Here is a 24,929-nt window from a genome sequence, read left to right as displayed (position 1 = left end):
GCTCAGAATGATTGATCTGCGTCACAATTGTTGCATGAATGTATTCTTTCCAGGCATAAGCCAAAGCTTATCTTGTTATTGTTTGAATTTTCAACGCAGTTCCGCTCATGTCATTTGTAACCTAAAATGTCTTACATCAGGACCTTTAAATGGTATATTAAAAGTTGTTTAACAAAACAATTCAGGCCCAGTAATAAGATCAGCTCCAATGATACCGTTAACAGTTTTGGCAAAAATGTCAGCTTAATGAAAACGAGCACATAAAAGGTAAATAAAACACCTGTGTTATGCGAACAAATGAAACAGTTGGAGAAATGTAGCAACATAGCTCAGGTAACGTGTGGCTTGGATACGCTCAACAACTGCAAATGGTGCGTTAGTTGCGGAATGTACGGTTAAGTATTTTTCCAAAAGATACGAAACGTCATGCACTTTGCAGCTTGATTTGCTATCCTTCCTCACCCTTTAGTCATACCTTTTGTTGTTGTTTTTTGTTTAAACATTTAATCTTCACAGCTAGCACAAAATAACGTCTCATTCTCATGCTGAGGGGGAAGTCTGGATATGTCCTAATAGTCCTTAAAAAGTACCACACCGGGCGTATTTACACAGAGGGGATATCAATCCTCTTCCTCATTTCAACAAAAAGATATACATCTCTCTTTTCCTGCATCAGAGCTCCATCTGTTTTTCCCATGCAAAAAGGCCACGGCTCTGATTAAAGAAGACGAATGTGTGCGACGAAAAACACACTTGCACAAACCCACCATGTCCACAGGCATCTCAGTGCACACGGCATCTACACACTCCTTCACGAATATGCCCGCTTGTTGACAGGCTTGTGCAGGCAGGGAAGTTAAAGTCTTATATCATTGCCTTGCAAGTTATCTATAACAACAACAACAAAAAATACTCAGCCAGGGTGTATTTTAATAACCACATGCTTATGCAGATAGGTACTTAGCAAAGAAGCGTGCTCTATATCTAACCATAACACATGCTCCCAGCAGGTTAGAAAGCCATGTGGGACAGTTTTGTGCTGGCGTCCTCATAAATCTGTGGGGGTCGATACTGGCCCTTTAAGAGACACTGAGCTGGGTGCACAGGCAGCACCCAAAACCAGCGCTTTCACATCCATCACTTTAATAAATCTACGTCATATTTGAACTGTGCGGACAAGTTGACCTTAGGTTTCCATGCTCGGGATGGGCAAGGCTGTTCGACCACTCATAGAACAAAAACAGGATATTTTGTCACTTCAAGGGATCTGTGCGGAATCTACAAAAGACATCAGACCTGGGATCATGTCTGGCCCCAGGGAGGAAAGACTGAAGCTTGCTGTTGTGTGGTGTCCTTTACCGTGTGAACCTGATACAAGAGCACAAAATCCACACAGTGTCCCCGGACCCCCTCAGGAGAGAGCTTTTTGATGGCAGCCTCATTGATGTGGAGGACACTCGGCTTTGATGTGACCACAATGATCAGCCGTGCCATTCATGAACTTGTACCTCCATCTCGTCCCATTGGCTCTCCCCGATGCAAAGGCCCTCCCTGATGCGAAGGCCATGCTAATTCCCTCTGACTTTTGAAAAAGGTGACACATACACTCTTGAAAGTGAGAAGCTGTAGGCCGACAGAAGGATAAATCAGCTCCCGTATGCCCATAAAGTTTAAGGTGCATTTCCACACAACTAATATAACAGAGTCAGTCGCCTGTACACCATGCGTGTCAGTTTTACAACTTAAAAGAAACGTCTAACAAGTATGGCCGTAAAGGCATCAGCGTTTAATACGGCCGGTAAATAAAGTTGCTTCTGTCATGACCTTGTCAAAACAAAAATCTCCCCTGACGTTGTTGCTCGCTTTGATTGAAAGTTTGGTTTAGCTTTCCCGGGGGAACATTAAAAGGTTCCACACACACTCTCAGGGTTGGGAGGGAGAAAACAGGAGGGGGGAAAAAAGCATGTGAGCAGAAGATGTGAGCGGGTCGTCGGCAAGCACATGTGTCGTTGTCGGCCACTGGAGCATGTGAGTGGCCGGCAGTCTGATAGGCACATACATGTAACTCAGTGAGAAGAATGCTTATCGACGACGACGATATGTGTAATTGCTTTACATTTTCTCCTGAAACCAAATGACTCTGACTGGGGCATGTAATTTACTCAACTGGGAGACACGGAGAGGCGGGAAGATTATAGAAGCATCATTGGGGTTAACATCCTTGTTGCTCAGTGGTTGTTATCAGCGTTTACTCTGGGCTGTGAAGACTGCCTGATAATGGCCGGGTTATCTGCCTATGCTCCTTTTAAAGCCATCTGAGAGCTACCAACTCTTTGCTGAGTGTTTGGACAGGACAGATACTGTTGGATGCCTAGTTTGAAACTAAACCATCGGGAATGCTTCATCTTAGAATCGGGTTTCCTCTGAGACCGTTGAAAGCATCGAAGTCACTGAATGTCATTTTTCTGGTCACATGCATACCTACACAGTATTTCTTACGGTTTCTTTTTCTTAAGGTTTGATTCCTATGTTGATTACTTACTGAGAGGGTCATCCTTGCTCTTCGTTCCGTTGACCCTTCCGTTCTTGTCGATCCTCAGGAAAAACTTCTGGAAAGAGAAGAGCTTCCTCCTCCGTATGTCCCCTTGGAGATGGTTGTAACTGCGCACATGCCTACCCTGCGGTCCCCCAGTCCGACCCGGAGGGCCCCCAGTGGCCCCGGGCTTGTAGACACCCTCGCTTTCTGAAATGTTCAGGGGAACCCTGTGGCTCCGCGGTATGGTGAGCCTCAGTCTGTCTCTCCTGAGCTGATGGCAGGCTGTTCCAGGAAGGGAGATGACTAGAGCTACCAGGGCTAGCAGGAGAGGCAGAGACCATGAGGAGGAATGAGCCCCAAAGTCAGTCCTGGAGCAGGACAAGGCAGCCTTACTCCCTCCAGCAGCACATCTGATCATGGTAGTGTGCTCTATGGAGGACTCGAGGCAGCCTCAGAGCCTTGGACATGCTGCTTGGGGGTGCAGATAGGCTGGGAGGGCAGGGAGGGGAGCCCTCCGCAGTCCGCGCCGGCTCAGATCTTCCCCCCTGCAGAACCCAAATTATGTAGCACCTGTATGAAATCCTCCGATTTCCCCTCTGTCTTATGTTTGACTTAAAAACTGCTCACTGAGTCTCCAGCCGGTATTCCTATGAGTTCTCTACTTTTTCATCGGAGAGTCTGCAGTCCAAGTTACAAGGAACAAAAGGGTCTACTTTAATGCCTGTTCCAGTAAGAAACCTGCTTCTTATCTTGGTGTTTCTCATTCAGTATGTACTGCAAAAGTGTTCCCTTGGTTGCCGTCCTGTGGGTCCTACTTCCAGGCAGGAAGCTATAATTAGGCAAAAAAGTTTGTAGATATCCCGGTGGAAGTCTTCCAACCAGACTCCTCATGTGCAGTCAAGCCTTGGTCGAGTTTGCTCTGAGAACACCCCCCAAAAATGTAAGCGGGTGTCAGATAATCCATTCGACTTGTATCGGTCTCTCCCTCCTCATCTCTTCCTGCTGTCTCTCTTCTTGATGTCCCAAAAATGACCACACAGCACCAAAGGTGCTCAAGGCACTGAGGCAGTGGTCTAGTGGGGCACACTTGAGACTTCCTCCACCTCTTTGTCAAGTCTTTGATGTGTGGAATCCTGGTGCCAAGTCCTCACCTGGAGGCCGATCACTAAAAAATGAGTGTGTTGCACATAGCCGTCAGACTGTGTGGTTACTTGAGCCCTCCCTCCCTCACATATGGGAGCAAGTGGACTAAGTGTGTGTGCGTGTGTCTCCTTGCCCACATTCATGATACTCTAACTTTTGAGATTGTTGGCCGGCGAAATGACAGTGAAAATAGATCTGCAAGGATCGGATTGGTGTTTGTTGTAATTCTTTGGTCAGTTACAAGAGTGCAAGTATGTTTAGCGGAACAGTTTTATCTGAATGCCATGCTTCGGCAATTATCATTAGATTTATTGTCATGAAAACAATCGGAAACTAGCACATAAAAACAAGAAGAGGGCTGACGTCAACACTGCGTTATTTGTCGCAGTTAAACGTGTATAGTATGCAATGAAATGTACAGGCGCAGCTTTCCTCAGTTTATGCTAATGTTAGTTAACATCTAATTTGTGAGAATCAGTAATAATGAAGATCAAATGGCTCTATTGTACTTTTATTTATGTATTTATTTATTCATTTTAAGGCTATTCAAACAAGAAATCTTATGACCAGTTAGATATTATGTGTGTATCGATATACTGTATCTAAAACATTTGGGGCCATGCTCAATGTTTTTTTTTTTTTTTTTTTTAAAGGAGAATTTTTCTTAAATATAATCTGACCATTTGCCATAAAATACACCATACATGCTCTTCTTGATAACGAATGGGGCATTTTATAGAAACATTTTCGAGAAAGTCCTACCAAATGAATCAGGGTAAGTCAATATTGCTACTTGCAGCCGAGCAACTTGTTTATCACAGCCATCTGAACACTCTCTTGGCCTCAAGGCGCTTTATTTTTAATGCAATGAAGCTCCCCGGTTTCATTGATCCAGACATGTGACTTCCTCTCATACTCATCAGCTACTTGTCTGGTCTTTTCAGCCATCTAATAAACATTTAGAATTAAAGCATTTAAGTCTAGACTAGAGAGGAGTGCAAAAAATGTATCCTAAGTCATCAACCAAGAGGAGTGAGAAACTTGGAAAATGTCATAAAGAATGGTAATTGATCAGCTATTTGAAAAAGTACACCATCATAGTTACAGTTAGCCTCGGCAGGCCAGTTATAACAATGAAACCACAAATGTATACTATGGGGTTTATTGGTTCCCCAAAAATCATGTTTTGCTATGCATCTTATCCAATGTTTCTTTATTTTGTGTGACACCTTCCCCACCCAGGAAGAAGACCCCGCCCATAACTCGTGACGCAACTATAAATAGTATAATTTGTCAATAAAATTGTTGTAAGTACACCTCTGCAGAGGAGCTAATAATTCTTGCACATTCCCTGACAATGAGAGCGCCACAGCCACCTACTGTAGTACATGTGCAATTACACTTTATTTTAGTACGGCAAAAACATAATTTCTGTGGTCACCCCCGAGAATCACACCAAATGGCCCTAATTGAGAAGGACCGTTTCTAAATGTTTTCCATATCAAGCTCTAGAAAGGCCTGGCACTGCCTACATCTATCAGCCAATCATATAACAGTTACGTGATGGCCCTCCGCGGCTTGTCTTCTAGCACAAGGTCGGAGGATAAGTGTAATAATAAGTGTAATGGAAAAGCACACACAGGCGGATCCAGGCTGGCTGCGGGTAGAACAAGTACAATGGTTAAGTTCACGGTTAAGTTAGGAAGGGAACCAAAAACATAAACGACTTACTTTGTCTTTTCATTCGGTGTTTTATATGGGAATTGCATGTACGTGTACATAATTGCCAGTTCATTTGATTAGTATGAATTTTAGGATTGGATAATTCGTTTTGAACTGGAATCAAGGAAAATGGTGGCAAGCTTTCAAATAGAATGCCGTAAAATGAGGTTGACACCTGTCATCTAGGAGAAAACTGCTATGCTGTGCAGTTTATGTGGGACATTTTTTTTTTAAGATAGATTCAATTTTGTTTGAAGATAGAAGGGGAAGCCCAGTGCAAAAACACAACTCAATAATTGTTTGAATTGAATGTCAGTGAATGTTTGTTTACGTTTTCAGGCCATTGACCTTGCTGACGTAAATCAGCTGCAAACTGACATTTTTAACCCAAGCAGTGCGATAAACCGAACCTGTGCTGGCACTCTTATCTAATTTGCGCTGATCCTCACGTCTTTAATGTCCACGTCTGGTCTGTTGCTCACTTTCCCGCCATTAAGTCCTGCTTTTTACTGACCATTTTAATGTCCATCAACGATCTACGGCCAGAGTGGCGGTCTGGTCTAAACTGATCATGCCGTGTTTTTTATCTGGGGATGCAAACAAAGCAATCTTATCAGCGCTTCCTTTGCAGCGTCCCTTCCCACTGTGATAACCACCATCACCGTGGTGGAAGCGTAGCAGGCAAAATATCGATTTTGGTTGCAGCAAAAATCTAGAATCTTGTTTATCTTTCAATGATAACCAAAACTCAATTCAATGTATTTATTTCATTATGTTTTCACCTCACTTTCTCAAATTCATAACACAATATTAATACTCAATTTTAGGAAAACGCTTGTTGGTTTTTGTTCATAGACGGTAGTGATGTCGTCTCAGGGATGAAGGCCTCGCAAAGACGTTAACAGTCTCACACGCTTTACAGGATTTCTCGAGAGGCCAAGGAGCAAATTCTTCTCCACATAAGCACACGTGTGTTGTCCTCCTAAAGGCAATATAAGTGAGATTTGCAGGGTCTAGAGATGGTCTCAAGTCAGCTTCAGCATTTAGTGTTTCTTTATAGACGGAGCTTCCTCAGTTGCATTTCAAAGTTCCAAAAAAAAAAAAAAAAAAAAAGGCAATAAATGATCTCCTGATCCAGGCCTACAGGCTGCCGCTCTTAAGTTATTGTCCAAAATATGATATAAAAAGGCAATGAAAAGTTGAATACCGGATATTTAAACATCAGAGTACAGATTTGATTTGACAGTGTTCCAATTACCAGGAGTGTTGTTCGTATATCAGAATATTAAAGCTATTGTTGATAACAGTGAGTCAGTGACTCTTTTGTACTTTATGCATAAATTATATTTTGGAACATTATATTTGGAACCCCCGCGACACTTATGAGGAATAAGCGATCAAGAAAATGGATGGATGGATGAGATTTTCTTTTGCATGGGTGACATGGCCAGGAGGCAGCAGCATGTATCGTCCTGATTAAGGCTTAATCACTAATATGTTGGTATTACGTTACATACATTATGTTATCTGTGTTCAGAGGAGGTCTTCACCATTGCCAGTACTATTGACATTATGCATTTTTTTTCTTTAGATTTTAAAGAGCATTTGGCAAGACGGATTGCAAGTGAAAAAAAATCTTGCTCGCAGGGGAATGAGGGATTGACTTCTGTGTGCTGAACACGGTGTACAACACCAGAGTTCAAGCATGGAAATTCACCCTGTTCCAGTCGTGTGTCTCAGTCAACCTCGAAGTGTTAGCCCCTCCCCTGCGTACGCTATCATTAAGCAGATGTTTGTTGGGGAAAAGCCCCTTGCGCCGTGTTTCTTCGACTCCCAATCCACATGTGGTCTGCGAGAGAATCAAACGCACGAGTCGCAAACAAGCCAAGTGACCTATGGGAACCATGTGTGAGCGTACCCCGGGGCCCGCTCTGTGTGTGCTGGGTCACAGGAGGCTGAGGCTTTAATAAAGGAGCAGATCTGGTACAGGGATGCCAGTCTGAGCGCCTGGGGACATGCAACCTGATGGGGTCCAGATGAGAGCCACCACGCTGGACCTTTTGCTCCAAAGCGTGCACATGTTCCGGGCATATTTGTGTTACATTCTGCTTGGATGTTGCTTAAAGAAAAGTAAAAGAAAGGTGTAAAGCCGGCTACACACACAGTGATAACTGATCTATTTCAAACATGAGAGACCTCACATATGACGAGGAAAATAATCGCCATGTGTGTGCGATATCTCCACCGATAATAGAGATCCAGACGTCACGTGACTATTTCTCTGAACATGCCCACTGTGGCAGGAAAGAAGCGGCGTCGCGTTAATGGACTACAGTGATGAGGAGAGATAAAACTAGCGTTTATCTGTCAACTTTCCGCCCAAGAGCATTGACACTCACTTCGATGAAAAGGACATGATATACATCCGCAAGGTGGAGAGGTTGGATGATATTACCTTTGCCGATGAAGTGTTAGGAGAGTTTTTTTTTTCCCCAACTCGGCAACGCTGCTACAGTGGCGAGTGCTTACAAATTTGATCATACAAAGACTTTACAATCCGGATTTATTTCCCTTTTATGTGTGATCAAAATACCATCACCAAATGATAACCGAGCGCGGCCCCTTGCTGCTCACCGCTCCCTCAGGGGATGGGTCAAATGCGGAGAACAAATTTCGGTGGATGTGACAATCACTGGTATTTTTTAAATTTTTGTATTTATTTATTTTTTAATTGAAGTTAGCAGTTTCATGCAAGTCTTGGGAGTGTTATTTAGGTACATTAGCAACTGTAGCAGCACAAACAAACAAAACAGATTATTTCCCCCACGTCTTTCGCCTTCATTTCATAACTATACAATCGAGCTACATCTACACGACAAACTGATTCAGTAATTGACTCACCTGATATGAAGTGAAGCAATGAGGGTGATCCCAAATCCTCCGTCTTGTTGTTCACCCTTGTTATGGCTGCTATGATCCATTGGCTTCGCATTGGTTCCACTTTTGATGGCCTGGAGAATGCTTGATCCAGTTTTTTTTTTGCCTCTTCTCGTTGTGGCAGCTGGTCCACAACAGCTGTCAATCATTGTTAAAGTGGGGGCATTTGCCGTTTACTCAAAGTGGCAGACACGTTTCAATGCTGCCAAAATGGCTGCGCTAACACCCATTTTGGAACGTATGACGTCAACGTCTGCGTCTCTGTTGCAAGTCTCTCTCAACCAGATGTTTGTCGCAGTACCAAGCCTGACCTGTGAAAGGCAACATGATGTCATATTCAGAGTAAGAAGAACTAGAAGCAACTAGGCTAACTGTTAGCTTAGTGACTGGTTCCAAACTCTTCTTCTTGAGATTTTTATTGTGGTGAATCAACTTAGCGACACATTATAGCAGGAGTGTGAAACTTATGGTTGCCCTGGAGTTGGTTATATTGACTCTTTATCTTTCGTTGGGCCTACCTTACATTGATCAGCTACCAGCTGACCCGCTGTTAACTGTCTTCCAACACTCGCTATGGCAACTCTTTCTGCATCATCTTGAAAATGTTATCATTATGCAGTGCTTTCTCAACACTGCAGTTAGCTGTCAAGCCAGCCAGCTAGTAACTGGTGGCTAACGCTAGCTACCTCTCTGCTTACAATTGTGCCACAAAGTAGAAAGAAAAAGAGCACAAAATAGTGTGCTCATTCGTCATTGGGTAGGCCAATGGAGTCACAAATAGGAGATACAATAAGCTTTCCTGTATCTTGACTAGCTGCCTTATTTTCTGTCAGTCATCATATGTAAATATTTAATGTGTCCCTGGCCGTTGGGTTATGTTGTTGGGGTGTCTGGTAACCTACAATACAAGGGTGCAGTTTCCCGCTTTACAATGATCATTGGATGTTTGTCACGTTATCTGGACGGGCTTACATCACAGCGTGCTGCTGAGTGTCAGCTTCCACAGGACAAAGGAATTTACTTACAGGTCAGACACTGGATCAAGTCATCAGCACTTGCTTGGCCTTCCTCTGGCTTGTGCAGCATCTTGGTCTATCGATTGATGACGTGCTGATTTACGCAGTTAGCTACAATATTATTACAAAGTCTGCAAATAGACACATTACTAGAGACATGCGTTTTGCTTCAATACCACAAAACTTTAAACACATCAAGTATTTCTGTTGTTGAATACATATTACACTCATTCATTACAACAATTTATCTATAACATTCATCCACTTAGCTCATTAAACATTCCGTACATATTCTTCCTCTCAACATCCCTTGATCATACTAATCCTTTTGGAATGAGTGTCACAAACAAGCCACAAAAACTCTAACGAAAAGTGCATCGCAATGTAATCCAATACTTGTTGAAGTGAAGTCTCGCACGATGAACTGATGTCATTTTGTGCGACTATAGGCGTAGTTTTCCGAATAATTTCAAACAGTTCAACTGCATTTGACTTGAATAGAGTAGGCTACTAAATTTCCAGCTTTTAATCCTGTTTCTACATTTTCCTCCATATTATTTGACCTCTTTTCGACATCTTTCCATGGTTTGTTGTAAATCTGCCCAAATCGCTTGCACTAAATGGAAGTTGCTGTCGAAGTTACTGTTTTATGTAAACCTTCCACCGTATTGCCGCTATCATACGTGTTTACGTCTGCAAGTTACATAATGGGCTAATGCCATTAAGTTTGACTAGCTCTGATTAGAGTAGGATTCAAGCTTTATTGAATACACTTTTACCAATAACCAATCGCTGCACGTGACTCAGCGTTGCAATTATATGTCATGTTTTATGGGGTTTAGAATTTTTAATAGTACTTGAGATCTCAACAGGGGACCATATCTCTTTCTTTGATTATTGGTGATATATTATTTTTTTTTCATCAAAACAGCTTAATTTGAGCTAACCTTCTTAGTGACAACTGAATGACCCCCTCTACCCTCCCCAGTTAGAGTATAGAACTCAATAAGAAACATTCAGCAATGACAGCTAAACAACATTTAAATTCCCCTGAGTTGTGCTTCAGTTAGTCAGGTATGTAATGTAAATTACACCTTTCTTGTTTCATGTAGAACATTTTGTACCTCTCATTTTTCTTATTGTAAAATAAGTTGTCAGCTGATGGAGAGCACTAAATTGAACCTATGCAGGAAAAATTCTAAAGCAGTGCATAAAAAAAATTGCGGTTGACATTGTTATGACACCATTAAATTCTCTATTTACGACACTGACGTCAGAATACTACACAGCCGTATAGATGCTAGAATAGTGGAAATATGACTTACCACAATGCGCTTCTACAAGGTAACAGTGAGCATGCTAAAATGTAATGTAAATTTCACCTGTTTCATGTAGTTCGGGTAATACGATGTGGGACATTATGTAGCTCTTATTTTTGTTATTGCAAAATGATTTGTCAACTGATGTAGAGCACTAAATTTAACGTATGCAGGAAAATTTCTCAAGCAGTATAAAAAAAAAAAAAGATTGTGGTTGACATTGTTATGACGCCATTAAATGCTCTATTTACGACACTGACGTCAGTTTACATATAGCATAGTCAACTTAAAAAAAAAAATCTTTAATTATTCAACCCCCCATTGTGCAATCATGGTCAGGTGACGCAACACTTGGTGACATAACAAAACAAAAGCTGGTGTTAGGTAATGCAGATAGGTGCCTTTTGCTTCATCATGGTAACATACATACACGATCACTGTTTGTTTGGAGGACTCCATGCTCCACATTGACCTGGCATTGCGTTACTCCTTCCATTACTGCTGACTAACTGTCGGCATCTGTCTTGAATGACAGCAGTAGGGCCATACGAGGTGGTGTGTCATTCCGTGTCCTGCAGTCCAACGCAAAAGGAACCAAGGAGACAAAATGTGGGCCAGAGGAAACTGATCCCTGAACCTGACCTCAGCGCTGCTCAGGTTGTTGTTATGCATCTTGCAGCATATTAGGCAACAGTTGCCTTCCAAGGAAAAGACATCACAAAACATCAGGGTCTTTAAGGGTCACATTTATTGCTATGGAACCACATGCTTGACTTTGGTATGTACAAGATCATACAAACACAGTAGCCACCCTTTGAGGGACCTGAGAGGGATGACCTGCAACGCCTCTTTGTAATTGGTCACTTTCACGCCAAAATAGCACCGCAGTTCAACTACAGAGTTCTGCAGGTCACGTAACAGAAGTACAGTTGAAACCTTTTTCCCCCCCACACAGTGCCAATGCAACATTGACGAGCATAATTAAGGATAATATACTAAATAAGCATATTACTGCTATTAACAGTATATATAAAAAAAGAGGTAAAAAAAATATTATATACATTCTGCTTGCACCAGCTTCAAATAGAACATGAATTTTGCACATAATGAAGCACCTTTGATGGACAGAATGTTCCTAAAAGTAGGTATACACACGTCGGTTAATTTATCAGGCACTCTTGAATTGCGGCATCTGCACCGAAAACATTTCACTCTTGATGATGCCACTCAACAATACATCATTAAAGAGGAAGTCACCCCCCCCCCCAAAAAAAAAAAAAGTTCTATGGAGCCCCACCAGTCTAAAAAACAGAATTCTGATTAATATTCCATGACTTGGAATATGAGTTAGGCAGCAAAATCCAGCAGTTTTTACCAATATCAGAAGGCAGCCATTTTGTCACTTGCTGAGTGAAAATGACATCACAGTTGCTCAGGTCTCAGATAACAACCAATCACAGCTCAGCTTCAGAAAACAGGTAAGCTGTGTTTGTGTTGCCTGTGTGAGCAACTGTGATGTTATCTTCATTTGACAGCAAGTGGCAAAATGGCCACCCCCTGAGATGGATAAAAACGGCTGGATTTTGCTTCATAATTTATATTCCACAAATGTAATATTAATCAGAATATCATGTTTAGACTAGGGAGGTCACATATAACATATTATTGTCGAGAAATGTTTAAGGTTAATTTCCCTTGAAGCACATTTAAAATTTGAATTTTTGCATGTCCGTAAAAGATTATCCTGAGCGATTATCCAGTGGTGTCAGCTGTGTTCAGAGTGATTTTTAATTCCCAGTCAAAACTGTAAGGGCTAACAATCATAAATAGTAAGCCTATTCAATTGTTCACGATTTCAAAAGGACAAAGCCATACGTGTGTGCTGTGCTCAACAACCAGTTCAGATGGCGATTTGGTTACGTGTGTTGTGTTGCTCATCTCAAGTAAACCACACACTGTAGAGCACTAAGTACACATGCTTGTTTCCTTGTCACAACTTAGAAATTGGTTAAGATGTTAAAAATCGCTACGTGTGTACCTTGATTTACACAACTGCAATTATTATTTACTAGTATTCTAAATAAAAATACAGTGGAACCTCTAAAGTCCAAAAGGTTTTATCGGTCACACTATTGGGAATTTGGGAGTTATGTATTTTCTTTGGCTATGTTGTGACATCACCAATAATAATAATAATAATAATAATTATAATAATAATATGCAGTTATTTTTTATTAAAGGGTATTTTTCACATTTTATCTTTAAAGTGGAAGTTTGCAATAAAACTGTCATATTTTTAAAACTGTCAGTATAACCTGACAGAAAAAAAAAAAAAAAAAACAACAACAACAACTATAATATGAGTTAAGAAACCACTGTGCATGAGAAAAAAACAACCCATTAGAGATAGAAAGCATGACTGACGAGGAGTCAATAATTTGAGTTCGTACATCGTGGGTACACTCATAGCGGGACCACTCCGCGTGACCTCTTGCTTACTTGTTACCTTAGGTTACAGAAGTAAGATCATGTTATTGAAATCATTTCTATTTCCATCATTTCTTATAGGAAAATCCATTCTAAATCCGCTCAAACTGGAGGCCGACCAGCGTTCCATATACCGACTGTGTTGGACTTTAAAAGGTTCCAGTGCATGTCAAACGTTCCATGTTTCATGTGTAGTCATGAAGTACAGTATGTAGCTGCAGTAGGAGGAGGAGGCACAGCGAGATAGGGGGTACTCGTCTATGACTTGCAGGTGCTACAACATTGTTTTTGCACCGACCTGAGAGAGCATCGTCCCAACAGCTTCAGTTTGTCGCAGAAGCGAGAGGACATCGTGTTCTTCTTGCAAACTGGGCCTGACAAATAAGGAAAGAGGCTTATTTGAAGTCCAAGGAGTGGAAAATCAAGAGTTGTGTGACAAACCTGTAGTGGTCCGGCATTCCTGCGTATTACACTTCCTGAGCGCTTCTGGTTTGGGCATCTTCTCGCACAGGCTGTCTGGCATGACACCAGAATCGTCGACATTCACGCAGATGATGTCACGCTGCTGCTGACCTCCTCCGCAGCTCACGGAGCACTGTAAAGTCAAAACATACACTTTTACAACCAGTAACTTCCTTAAGTCCTCGTTACAGTCAGAGGTAGAGAAAGTACTCACACTCAGTGCCTAGGTAAAAGTACAAATATTTACGTAAATAAGTACAGGCTACTTTACGTGCAAAAGTAAAAAAAAATTACAGTCAATTATATACAATACTTGTTTAGAGGACTTGCCACAAACAAAAATCTCCGCACTCCAAATTGTTTCACTCTTTTATTAACGTAGGGCTCGAAGCCAACTAGGAAGAAGAAGAAAAAAAACACAATCCTATCATGTCATGTTGTTAAGAGCTAGCTAGCGCTAGTGTGGTGATAGCATTGTTTGGACTGGGTTGTTGGACTCTGGGAAGTTGTTAGCATTGTGATTGTGTAATAAAAAAAATTAGCATAACTGAAGAAACACTTCTGATTGTATGAAACGAATCCCCGCAAAAAAAAAAAAAAAAAGAAAAGGTTACTTTGTCTAGTATCTTTCTTATGCTGGCACTTTCCACATGTTGGAGCTGCGAAAATAGAACTTTTTAAAAGCCTCCGGTGCACTTCAGTTTGTCGCACTGGGCACAAGCTAACAGTTAGCTTGCACGCAAAGTTATTGCTAACAGTCTCCTAGGGCTCCTCTTGGCCTGCAGATGGGCAGCGGCTTCCTTTCTTGGGAATTTACAAGTGTCAGAGCTGTGATGTAAATTGTGGTATCCGGGTAAGATACATTTTCAGGGTGTAGGCATAGCTAGCTAGCGATCTGCACGCTATAGTGGTAGAAATGAGCCAATTAGTAATAACTTGTGCTGGATAACCAATGATGTGAAGGAAGGTGCCCAACTTTTTATACACCGAAGTGCAACACTAACCACCATTTTAGCCACAACCCCAAAAATCAATTGAGCCAGACAAAGTAAGGAGTAAAAAGTATATCGCTTTTCAAATGTAGGGAATAAAAGTAAAAAGTCATCCTCAATTCAGTACGTTATTCAAGCAAAGTACAAGTTTCTGACAGAGTATAGTCACAAACTAGTATTTGTCCTTCCCACCACTGCTTGTAAATGATCATTTATCGACTATCACAGACCTGCTCCCAGTCTTCTGTCCTCCAGTTGGTGCAAGGTTTCAAACTGCATGACTCTGTGCTGTTTGGCCTCGGTGTAGCACCGCAACCATGAGGCACTGGACAGTACACCAACCGCTCGCGCATTCCCTCTCCACAGCTTCCAGAGCACTAAGGCAGACAGACATATTCATGACTTTTTGTATTGAGCAGGCTGCATTAATACAGCAAATATCCATACCGGTCCCCAAGGTGACACGCTCCAGTCCACACAGGCCTTGTGGGGGCAAGTCAAAGTACTGACGGGTTTGCTGGACACCGCCTGACAGTGGAACGGCCTAAGAGGACGGTGATTCTGGGAATCGACACACTGGACATCCCGGTACCGCTTTCCCACCACTGCACAGTTCTCTGGACACTGTGGACAATATCGTAGGTCTTATACACAGACAAGTATGGGATTCAAGTCCTGGTGGATGTTACCTTGCTCCAGCTACCACTTTGCCAGGTAGCACATGGCTGAAGATGACAAGTACGAGCAGGCTCAGGTTTCTTGGTGCTGGCACAGTCCTCGTCCTTCTGGGAACTGCATGTGACCTTTCTCCAAACTGCACCGATTCCACATGTGGTTGAGCACTGGAGTGGGAAACGAAGAAGTCTCGGTTGAATGCTCAGGTAACAGATTTGGTAAATGAATCTGTGCATCCACTTTCCATACCTTTTATCCGTAACGAGAGGAGTCGTTCTCAAACTAGGGGCCAGGGCCCCTTACTTACTTTTCTTTAAATAATATTCTCGTAACTTTACAACTACATTTCTCTAAACATAAATCATTTTTAAATCCTATGGCATTTAGTGGTACACATGGATGTTATATTCATACCAGCAAACGTTATGCCAATTTTCCACTACACAGGATCAGCGCAGTTTGGCTGTTCTGTTTTGTGGCAGTTGGTTTTCCACAAAATAGTCTCTCATAAAACTGCGGGAATCACGCTGCATTGAACGCATCAGTTGGAATGAGACACGCTAATAAACAACAACAATGGAGAAAAACAAGTCTCCCATCAGCAAAATGTAGACTGCGGATTATGTAATACTGCAGTGTCCAGTGCTAAAGTATAGCAACTGGCGGAAGTAGCATTAGCATGTGTGGGCTATTTATTTTTATCCTTTGATGAATCTGTTTGACTATTGGTTTAACTTGGTACGGTTTAACAGTACCAGAATTTTGTCGTTTTGAAAGAACCACCTTGACCAGGTTGACAATTGACACCCAAATTCACACATTCAGACCATTTGTACTACAAATAGCCGGTGACCAGTTCAGGGTGTGACCTCGCCTTTTGTACCAAATCAACTGGTCGGAGAAGCACTTTTTAAAATAGATGTTATTATTTTTTAATGAAGGTGGGAAGACAACCAACACAATATAAAAGATAATTCTTTCTAATTCTAATTTCTTTGACATATAGAAGCTATCACCCAACACACCCTAAAGCCCGTATCTCAAATGTGTTTTAATGGTTCAATAAACAGTTTTAATGTTTTTTTCTTGTCGCAAGGAAATTTTGAACGAACCCTGATGCGAAATCAATTTTGTTAGCATCACAAATGTTACGAGCTTAAGCCTAACGCAAGAAAAACAAAATTACCCCTTTTCTGTGTTTGTAAAACTGCTGAAGGAGCAAAGTAAGTTTTACAACCCATTTAATACGATAATAAATAATAATAAAACCTCAAAATAATATTAATGGATTGTGGTCGGCATGAGAACAAGAAGATGTGTTGTTAAAGGCCTCTAACATTGTGACATTTTTAAATTCTGGCATAGCACTTTACTGGGATGATGTATGATGGTCCTAAATCTCTTCACCCACCTCACTCCAGTTTCCTACAAGCCAGAACACATCCATGTTGACTGGCTCTCTTTGGCCCGGGGTGCGGTGGGGCGGTGGTTGACTCTGGCCCTTGGAGCGGTTCTCTTTGGACCGGGTAGTGTTTTTTTTGGCAGTGACACTTTTCTTGGGTGTCACAGCAGGCTTCTTTGTTTTAATAACCTTTATTGTGGTCAGAGGCCACGATGCAGTGCTGAGCCTTGCAGAGGGAGCATGTGTTGTGTGGAAGCCGGTTTTGGGTGGAACCGAACGTGACTTCAACATGGGAGTAGTTAGAGGACCGTTGTGCATCCGGGCGCCGTATGGGGTGACGCGAGGAGTGCTGTGATGACTGATCGCGGCAGTAGCGTGTGGGGCGAAGGAGGAGGATGTGGTGGCTTCTGTGGTTGTGTGCAAGCCAGGACCACTTGTTTGTAAAGTGGGTGTGATGATTACATGCGGCACCGGCGTGGTTGATTTAAGAGGATCTCTGAACCAAGTCGTACTGACGTCCAGGTCAATGATAGCCTCACTCTCTCGTGTCCTTTCTTCTGTGATGTAGTCATAACCAGGAACGTTCATCAAAACATCAGGTGTGCTTCCGTCCTCGCTGTCCACTCGCTCATCTGATTCGGTATTTTCCTCACTTGGATTTTCCCCTCTTTCATTTGTCTTCTTTGCAATATTGACATCATAATAATCAAGGGATGGAATTTTAGAGGTTAATGACGGAATAGTAGTTGTAGTTGTAGCTGTGGCTGAGGTACTCGTAGGAGTGCCGGTGGGGGAGGAAGGCTTAGCAGGGTGTTTCTTTGGCGGGTAAATGCGGCGGTATTTTGGAGGAGGCCCAGGTTGTCGGTGAAGACTCGAACTGGGGCAGCTTTGCAGAGCGCACAGGGATCTGGTGCGTGGTTTGGTAGCGAAGTCACAGGTTTTTGGGGGCGCTAATGCACACGTCACATTGCGGGATCGGACACCTCCTCCGCATGTCACTGGACACTGGAGAGAAGACAGTAGACTGATTATGATACGGTAGAAAGACGTTGGACGGGGAGGGAAGTACGACTCACTTCTTCCCAGAGTCCAACAAGCCAGTCTTGGCCACAGGGCACATCTCTATTGCATGGCACAACAGGTTTGGGTTTAAGCAGCTGCTTGCACTCCACAGGATGAAGCACCCTCTCCTCACCGGAAACTGTGCGGACGCAGAGCACCGTGCGCTTCCGCAAACCTTCCGATCCACAGGCGGCCGTGCACTGCTGCCAGCCTCCGACCCACCACCTGCGGACGAAGGGAAACTCAGCGGTGAAAAGGTTGCTGAGGGATGACACCAATCAGGAGGACAAACCTGGCAGGGCAGTCCATGTTCTTACACTTGCGGTGTCTGTCTTCTGGACGGATCTCTGGGTCACACAAAGACTCGTCCACAACGCCTACGTCCATCTCAAAGCAGCGTACAGGCTGGTGCTGTTCACCTACAGACAGGAGGTTATATGGTCTGATCACATTTAAGCCCATAAAAATAAACCACAATCCTCCTACTTACATGTTAGCAGAGCAGAACAAAACCAAAGATGAGCACCAAGAGAGCGCATACCTGCACTAAGGCCACAGTGTATCACAGAGTCTCTAGGATGCATGCCTGGATCTAAAATTACATGCACTGTAGATCCACAACAGATACCAGATCTTGATCAAGATCTAATCGCTGCTATCATACAGCACTCTAACAGTTGAGTCAAAAATAACACAACTTGGGCCAAAAAGTGACTCACCCAACATCTTGGGTGAAATGAATTGGGTTGTTTTGTACAAAAATGACTAAAAGGAGAAAAAAAAAGGGGTTGTTTTGTAGGTTATTCGGTTGACCCAGATTTCTGGGTAAAATGAATAACCCAAAAAGTTGGCTCAAACGCCTCCTTAAAAACAACAACACAATTTTGGATTATTCATTTGAACCAACTCTTTGGGTCAAATGTATAACCTGACGACGGTTATGTGAATAACCCAAAAACCTGAAAAAACAGCCCAATTTTCGGTTATTCATTTGATTCACCTGTTTGGGTCAAATGATAACCTGACGATGTCAAATGAATAACCTGAAAACTAACCAATTTTTGGTTATTCGTTTGACCCAACTATCTGGGTCAAATGAATAACTTGACGATGGATACACGAATAACCTGAAAAAAACAACCCAATTTTTGGTTATTCATTTGACCCAACTCTTTGGGTCAAATGAATAACCTGACAACGGATACATGAATAACCCAAAAAGTTGGGTCAAATGAATAACCCGAAAAAACAACCCAATTTTTTGGGTCATTTTTGTACAACGCAACCCCCATTAATTTAAAGGGGCATGATGCAACTTGGGACTCAAATTGGAGTGTTAAAATAACCATATTTTTCACCTGCACATGTTTTAAGATTTCTATAATGGGCACTACTGTGGCACAATGACTGTTGCCCTTATTTTCAGTTAAAGTGAAATAATGTTGGCGCGGTCGGGCCGGAAACTAACTTTTGCTCTGACCATGACGTCATGCATGCTCATGATCCTGGCTGTGCGCGTTGCTGGCGTCCATTCCGCGTTTCGCCAGAGGGGTCGCAAATGTGCAAAAACTCTGAATCCTGCGTCATGGGCCTAAATGAATAACCCAAAAATTTGGGTCACTCTCTTTTTGACCCAAGTTTGGGTTATTTTTCACCAAGCTGTTTTTGGAAATCTGTGCATTTCTATGGTACTGTGGCATAAACATTGACTCTCTGTGTACTTGCACGACGATTTGAATTGTAACAGTTGATGCCTATGTAACATAAAACTTTTTCTTATAAACACAGGACTGACCTAGTCCACAGGTGGTGCTGCAGTCTGTCCATGCACCATGCCTCCATCTGTAAATCGGTTTGATGACCTCATTTCCTGTCTCTTTGCTCTTCCTTATAGTGTACTCGTACTTGAGGCCAGGGTTCTTCTCCTGAAACAGCAACTGGACAATCGCATTGACAATGAGGCAAAGAAACAGGTATGGACTTTTAGTCAGTTTACCTAACAAAACTGGTGCAAAGCTTGTTAAAAGGTTAGCTCTTCTATATCTCCATCTATTTTCTATACACACATTTGCCTTGACACACTTCTTTGGAATGAGCATACCTGGAGCACGACTGGCTCTGTGGTGGGCCCAGGCGCGGTGAGGTTCTCCATGTTCCCTCTACGTTCGTAGTAGAAGGTGGTCCCACCGGCCTGGTACTCCCCATTCCACTGGATGATGTAGTTGCCGTTGAGAAAGTAGTCCTCCGAGCCCTGTCGCCTCAGAGCCAGGAAGTTACCTGCCTCCTCAGTTTCCTTCACCAGGATGTCCCGGGCCCCCTCAGGTATCACCCCCACGTCCACGTACCCTGTGAGAAACGGGAGGGAGGGGAGTCGGAGTCACGGCGAGGTAATGGATGGCCCACCATGGCTGCTGGTGCACGCACATCCAGACTACCACAGCTTCTCTCTGATCTTTAATAGAGGGCGGGGGCTCAGTCTGTGGGGCTGGTTGGCATGTGTGTGTTCGGCGTGGGGGGCACTGCCCTGTCTCTGCTTTTTATTGTCTGTGAATGGCGGAGGGGCAAGCAACTGGGAGAGTTCTCTGTGGAGTTTAATGATGTTTGTGGGAAGGTGTGTGTGTCTGTGTTTGTGCAGTCGAGGCGGGGGCGGTGGGGGTCTTTGCGCTTAGCTCTAGGCCTTTTGAAGTGTTACACATCTGGCTAGTTATCTGGGAAGGATGCTATGCCCAACAAGAGAGGAGGAGAGAACGTGGGCACGAGGGACATTCTTTATCCTTTTAGGGCCTTTTTATCTTTAAAGCAATCTTTGCTAAGTGCGGATGGTGAGTTACACTTGTTAGTTTTACGGAAAATACACACACGGCCCCAGACAAGGAGAGCAGGACAAAACAGCTGCACAATCTAAACAGATCACAGGTGTGTTAATTCATAAATCCATCTTGCTGAGCTTTAAAGCAATACAATGACCTTTCAGGTCCAGTGAAAGCTTTTCAACAAAGGCTGCTCACAAAAAAATTAATGTGAATACTGGAAATGTTATATGATGAGGTGTTATCTATAACTGCCTTCTAGGGGAAAATACAACTTGAGAGTTTAGCCCTTGACCTGTAAGACTGAATTGACGTGAATAAATCCAGTCCACATGTTGAGGTATGCTATGCATTGAACTCACCGAAGCCCTCCCCCTCCTCAAACGACTTGTACACCGTCTTGCAGCTTGTGCCGTCACCCAAACACACACCGCAACGATCCTCTACTGCGTTGGAGTCGATGCCATAGTCACAGCCCACCTCCTTAGGACAAAACACGTGTATAAATGTAACCAAAGGCTCATCACAGAACAGTAAAGAAGTCTGAGAAACACTCTGTGAATAGTTTGCAAGGTGTTTCCTAATTCGCTATACCTCCCCAGTCTCTCTGAGTCTCTTACCCAGCCACACTACCTTGCACACTCCGTTGACACAGATGTTCCTGGAGCTGTTGTTCATGAAGCACGGCGTTCCGTCGGTCACCGTGTCGAGCATCTTCTCCGAAAAATACTCCGTGTCGGGCCGGCAGTGGAGTTCGCAGGGGTTTACTGCAAGGAGATTGGGGAAATTCATTGTACATTTTGTTTCATGAACATAGAGGCAAAAGTGGGCATCACAGTGAATTAGTGGTTACTACCACTGAAGAGGGTCATGGTCTGTTCAGAAATTCAAGTTAAAGCTGTGGTTATTACATTGTAAATGCTGCCTGCCCCCTACTGGAAGACACACACATTTATGAAGGACCAAAAATGCCAAAATTAAAATAACACATAAATAAAGTGAAAATAAAAACGGTTATAGAAAATACAACTTAAGTATTAAATGTAAAAACATAAATACATTGAATTAATAAAAATATTTTAGATATAATATACACAAAAATTAAAAATGAGATTAAAAAAATAAATGTAAAAATTAATGTGGAAATAAATGTAAAAAAAATATATATATAAATAGAATTCAATGTTAATAAACAAAAACGCTCTGGTCATTTATTTCATGCTGCAGACTCTGAGCATGAAATATTATTCAAATGAGGGGGTGGTCCTAAGTGTTTGCAGCATGAAATAAATACGAGAGCAGAGCCTTTTTATTTATTGATTACAATTTAAATCCATTTATATATTTATTTTTGTGTTTATTTCCATTTTTTTATAACTATTTGTTTGAATCATTTTTTTATTTTTATTTTTACTATATATATATATATATATATATATATATATATATATATATATGATGTTTTTAATTCCATTTATATATATTTTGTATTTAATTTTTTAATTATATTTTTTAGATCCGTTATTCATTTATTTATTTATTTGTTATTTTGCTATTTTTGGTCCTCCATACCACATGCCCTACACAACTACTTGTAAAACCTGTGTGGGGTCCTGTCTGAGTACTCACAGGGGTTCGCCACAGGAATCCACTTGTAGAGCTCATTGTGGTAGGGCACAGTGTCAAACTCGCTGCACAGCATCTCTCTAAAGGTGGGGCTTTCCTTCTGGCATGGTCTGGTGTTACACGTCCGATAGCGCTTCCTCTCTCCCGTGCAGTACTTCCCCCCAAACTCCGGCCTGAGGGAAGAGTCCGATTATTTCATAGTGTGCAAATTAGGATTAGGTGTAAAATAACATCTTACTTGGGGTTGTCACATTCTCTCTCCGCTGACTGAACTCCAGTCCCGCAAGTCCTGGAGCAATGAGACCAAGTAGTCCATTGACCCCAGCCTCCATTCACCGTCTCAGGCAGCTTGCCCACAATCACACACTCTCCAGAGATACACCACTGAGGTGAAAGCACATGACACTTGCTTATAAGGGGACAAATACAAGCCAGCAACATCCTGAAGGTGTTTGCACGCCGACCTTCTCTGGTCCACAACGAGTTCCGTCAATCGGCGAATCCAGTTTGGAGCGACAGGAGCCATTCACCGAGCACCAAAGAATTTGGCAAATGTTCTAAATATTGACATAAATCAGCAGCAATTAGACTCAGTGGTGTGTGGTCAGGACCTTCAAGGCCTACTTTGATTGCTTAAGACGATCAGAGGCACTGAACTGCATTTATAGAACAAGTTACTGGAAAATATTATTCAGAGAAATATCAATGTGCCGCCATGTCATTTTAATGCGTAAATTTTTAATAGTAAAAAAGCGCATGTGCCGTGTCAGAATATAGTCGCAACACGCAGTGCCAGGCCAGTTAAAGTTACTGAACTAGAATATTCTATTTCAAATCGTTACTGCCACCTAATGACAACATATTAAACTGCACATACACAACTCGCAAGCCACATCCGCAGAGGGTGAGAAATTCAAACCCGAATCCAGTGTGTAAACTATTGGCCAGAGGCTTGCAGGAGTACCTGTTGTGAACAGTTAAAGTGTTAATCTACTAATTACAAAATTTGTCAGTCATAAATGGTCAAATAAAAAGGCTACTGTCAAAATATCTTCGAGAAAAAAAAAAAATCCAAACAAAATGGCTGAGAACTCTGGCAAAATGAGACAAAATTGCTAGCCTGTGTAACTACATTAGCAATGGGACTGTTTATTTAACCAATCAGATTTCACCTGGCTGGCCCACAATAATGTAGCTTTTTGTTTTGTTTTTTTTCATTAGTTGGTCAGAGTGACCCAAGTCAAATCTCCAGCAATCTGCACACATTAGTATTTTATTTCAACTGTTCATGCTTTTTGTCATCTTTTTAAATATCGATTTTGAACTGCGCTGGATATATTGTCGAGTATAGTTGATCTCATTGTGGTTACTTACATCCACCTCGTGGCAGTAGGTGGCGTTGGGCCCGTACTGCAGCTGACACTGGTGGTGCGTTGTGTAGCGAATGCCAAGGCGTGCCAAAGGGGTGGTAAGGTCTCTTTTGGAAGGACGATCGTCCAGACAGAAACCCCATCCACGACTGACAAAGAGGACAATATGATGTCAACAAGCTTTATATGATTCATGGGGTGAAAAAAAAGTGTGGAAAAATATTGTTTTATTGGACTTCAATAGTTGGGACAGAGCACAATAATCCCCGAAGGACCTAAAAAGATGCTAACTCTTGAATCGGACACCTGTCAGTTGAGCTTGCATGAAAAGAGAATAATAGGCGCGAAGGCTGAATATGAACGGGGGCTCACTCGAGGAAGCGTGTGATGTAGTCCTTGGAGCAGGACGACCAAGTGAGAGGCGAGCTGTCGTACATCAGCTGTCTGGACATGATGAAGGGGTGCCTCCCTCCCACCTCGCAGTCGTTCCCTTGGCCGTCGTGATGGATTCCAAAGCTGCGCTCAAGCATAGCCGACAATAACTGCACTTTTATGGGAATTCTTTTCATGCGCTCGTACTGTACGCAGTCAGACGTAAGCTGCTCATTTCAATCCAAGTTCACTTCGTTTTATTTTCTATTCTCTGACAAATGCCTTATTAGATACAGACAGTATTAGGTATTTGTGTCTATTAAAGGGAATCTTGATTCATTGAACAATTTTCAGCAGTGTAAAGTTCACATTTACATTGCAGACATTACATTCCTGCCACCATTAAAGTGCATCTGATTAACCCCAGGTTGAGTTCAGCTTTTCTTGTAGGCTTTTCCTGACTTTTTTTCCCCCTCTCTTGTGAATATTTTGTGCTAATTGGAACTGCTCATACTCCAAATCCAGCTGTAAGGGGGGGGGGAAAAACAACAACAAAAAACAGTCCCAAAATAATGATTCTGTTTCACTTTTGGTGATGAGAACTTCTGTGTGATATGAAACACACTTTAATTCCAAATAACTGTATGGCCAAGTAGTTATGGTCAAATTAAAATCAACGTTGCTGTCGGCCTCTTATAACATCAATGACAAGTTTTCTTTTCATCAAGTTTGGAGGGACCTAAAATGTGAGATGATGTCATGAGATGATGTCACTGTTGTGCCATATTTTCTCCACTGTGACGACTGCCTTCACTGTGTAAGTTCCACTGTATATTTAATTCCTTGGAAATTAATTTGAGTCTGATTGCTGTAAGATGTGGCTACAGGAATGTCAGGAAAATCTTACAAAAACAGCTTAACTATCTTTTGGGTTAATGGTGGCAGGTGTTTGTTGACTCCCATTTTAATGAGTTTGAACGTGATTGGTCCTTTTATTT

The 24,929-nt window shown here is 42.3% G+C and overlaps 2 protein-coding genes and 1 long non-coding RNA gene across 3 annotated transcripts in view; 1 reads left to right on the top strand and 2 right to left on the bottom strand.

Moving 5' to 3' along the window:
- The window catches only part of LOC144019276 (fibroblast growth factor 10-like), a 7,427-nt gene extending 4,473 nt beyond the window's left edge, over positions 1 to 2,954 (bottom strand). Inside the window, exon 1 of the mRNA XM_077522233.1 lies at positions 2,543 to 2,954. Within this exon, the coding sequence (XP_077378359.1) occupies positions 2,543 to 2,954 (412 nt within the window). The remainder of the gene's footprint in view (positions 1 to 2,542) is intronic.
- LOC144018537 (uncharacterized) overlaps positions 1 to 19,663 on the top strand; it is a 27,134-nt gene extending 7,471 nt beyond the window's left edge. Inside the window, exon 3 of the long non-coding RNA XR_013283460.1 lies at positions 19,648 to 19,663. This is a non-coding gene — a long non-coding RNA (uncharacterized LOC144018537). The remainder of the gene's footprint in view (positions 1 to 19,647) is intronic.
- adamts12 (ADAM metallopeptidase with thrombospondin type 1 motif, 12) overlaps positions 12,192 to 24,929 on the bottom strand; it is a 24,938-nt gene continuing 12,200 nt past the window's right edge. The window contains exons 8-24 of the mRNA XM_077520764.1: positions 23,932 to 24,075; positions 23,564 to 23,708; positions 22,654 to 22,746; positions 22,428 to 22,573; positions 22,193 to 22,362; positions 21,197 to 21,330; positions 20,926 to 21,046; positions 19,855 to 20,099; positions 19,549 to 19,690; positions 18,046 to 18,172; positions 17,768 to 17,978; positions 16,701 to 17,696; positions 15,304 to 15,456; positions 15,062 to 15,238; positions 14,845 to 14,991; positions 13,602 to 13,755; positions 12,192 to 13,534 (exon numbers count right to left, since the gene is read on the bottom strand). Of these exons, the coding sequence (XP_077376890.1) occupies positions 13,419 to 13,534; positions 13,602 to 13,755; positions 14,845 to 14,991; positions 15,062 to 15,238; positions 15,304 to 15,456; positions 16,701 to 17,696; positions 17,768 to 17,978; positions 18,046 to 18,172; positions 19,549 to 19,690; positions 19,855 to 20,099; positions 20,926 to 21,046; positions 21,197 to 21,330; positions 22,193 to 22,362; positions 22,428 to 22,573; positions 22,654 to 22,746; positions 23,564 to 23,708; positions 23,932 to 24,075 (3,421 nt within the window). The 3' untranslated portion in view covers positions 12,192 to 13,418. The remainder of the gene's footprint in view (positions 13,535 to 13,601; positions 13,756 to 14,844; positions 14,992 to 15,061; positions 15,239 to 15,303; positions 15,457 to 16,700; positions 17,697 to 17,767; positions 17,979 to 18,045; positions 18,173 to 19,548; positions 19,691 to 19,854; positions 20,100 to 20,925; positions 21,047 to 21,196; positions 21,331 to 22,192; positions 22,363 to 22,427; positions 22,574 to 22,653; positions 22,747 to 23,563; positions 23,709 to 23,931; positions 24,076 to 24,929) is intronic.

This window comes from Festucalex cinctus, chromosome 5 (assembly GCF_051991245.1).
Source record: "Festucalex cinctus isolate MCC-2025b chromosome 5, RoL_Fcin_1.0, whole genome shotgun sequence".
NCBI lineage: Eukaryota > Metazoa > Chordata > Actinopteri > Syngnathiformes > Syngnathidae > Festucalex > Festucalex cinctus.
The sequence above is the reverse complement of the archived record's forward strand: the minus strand, read 5'-3'. Positions and strand labels throughout refer to the sequence as shown.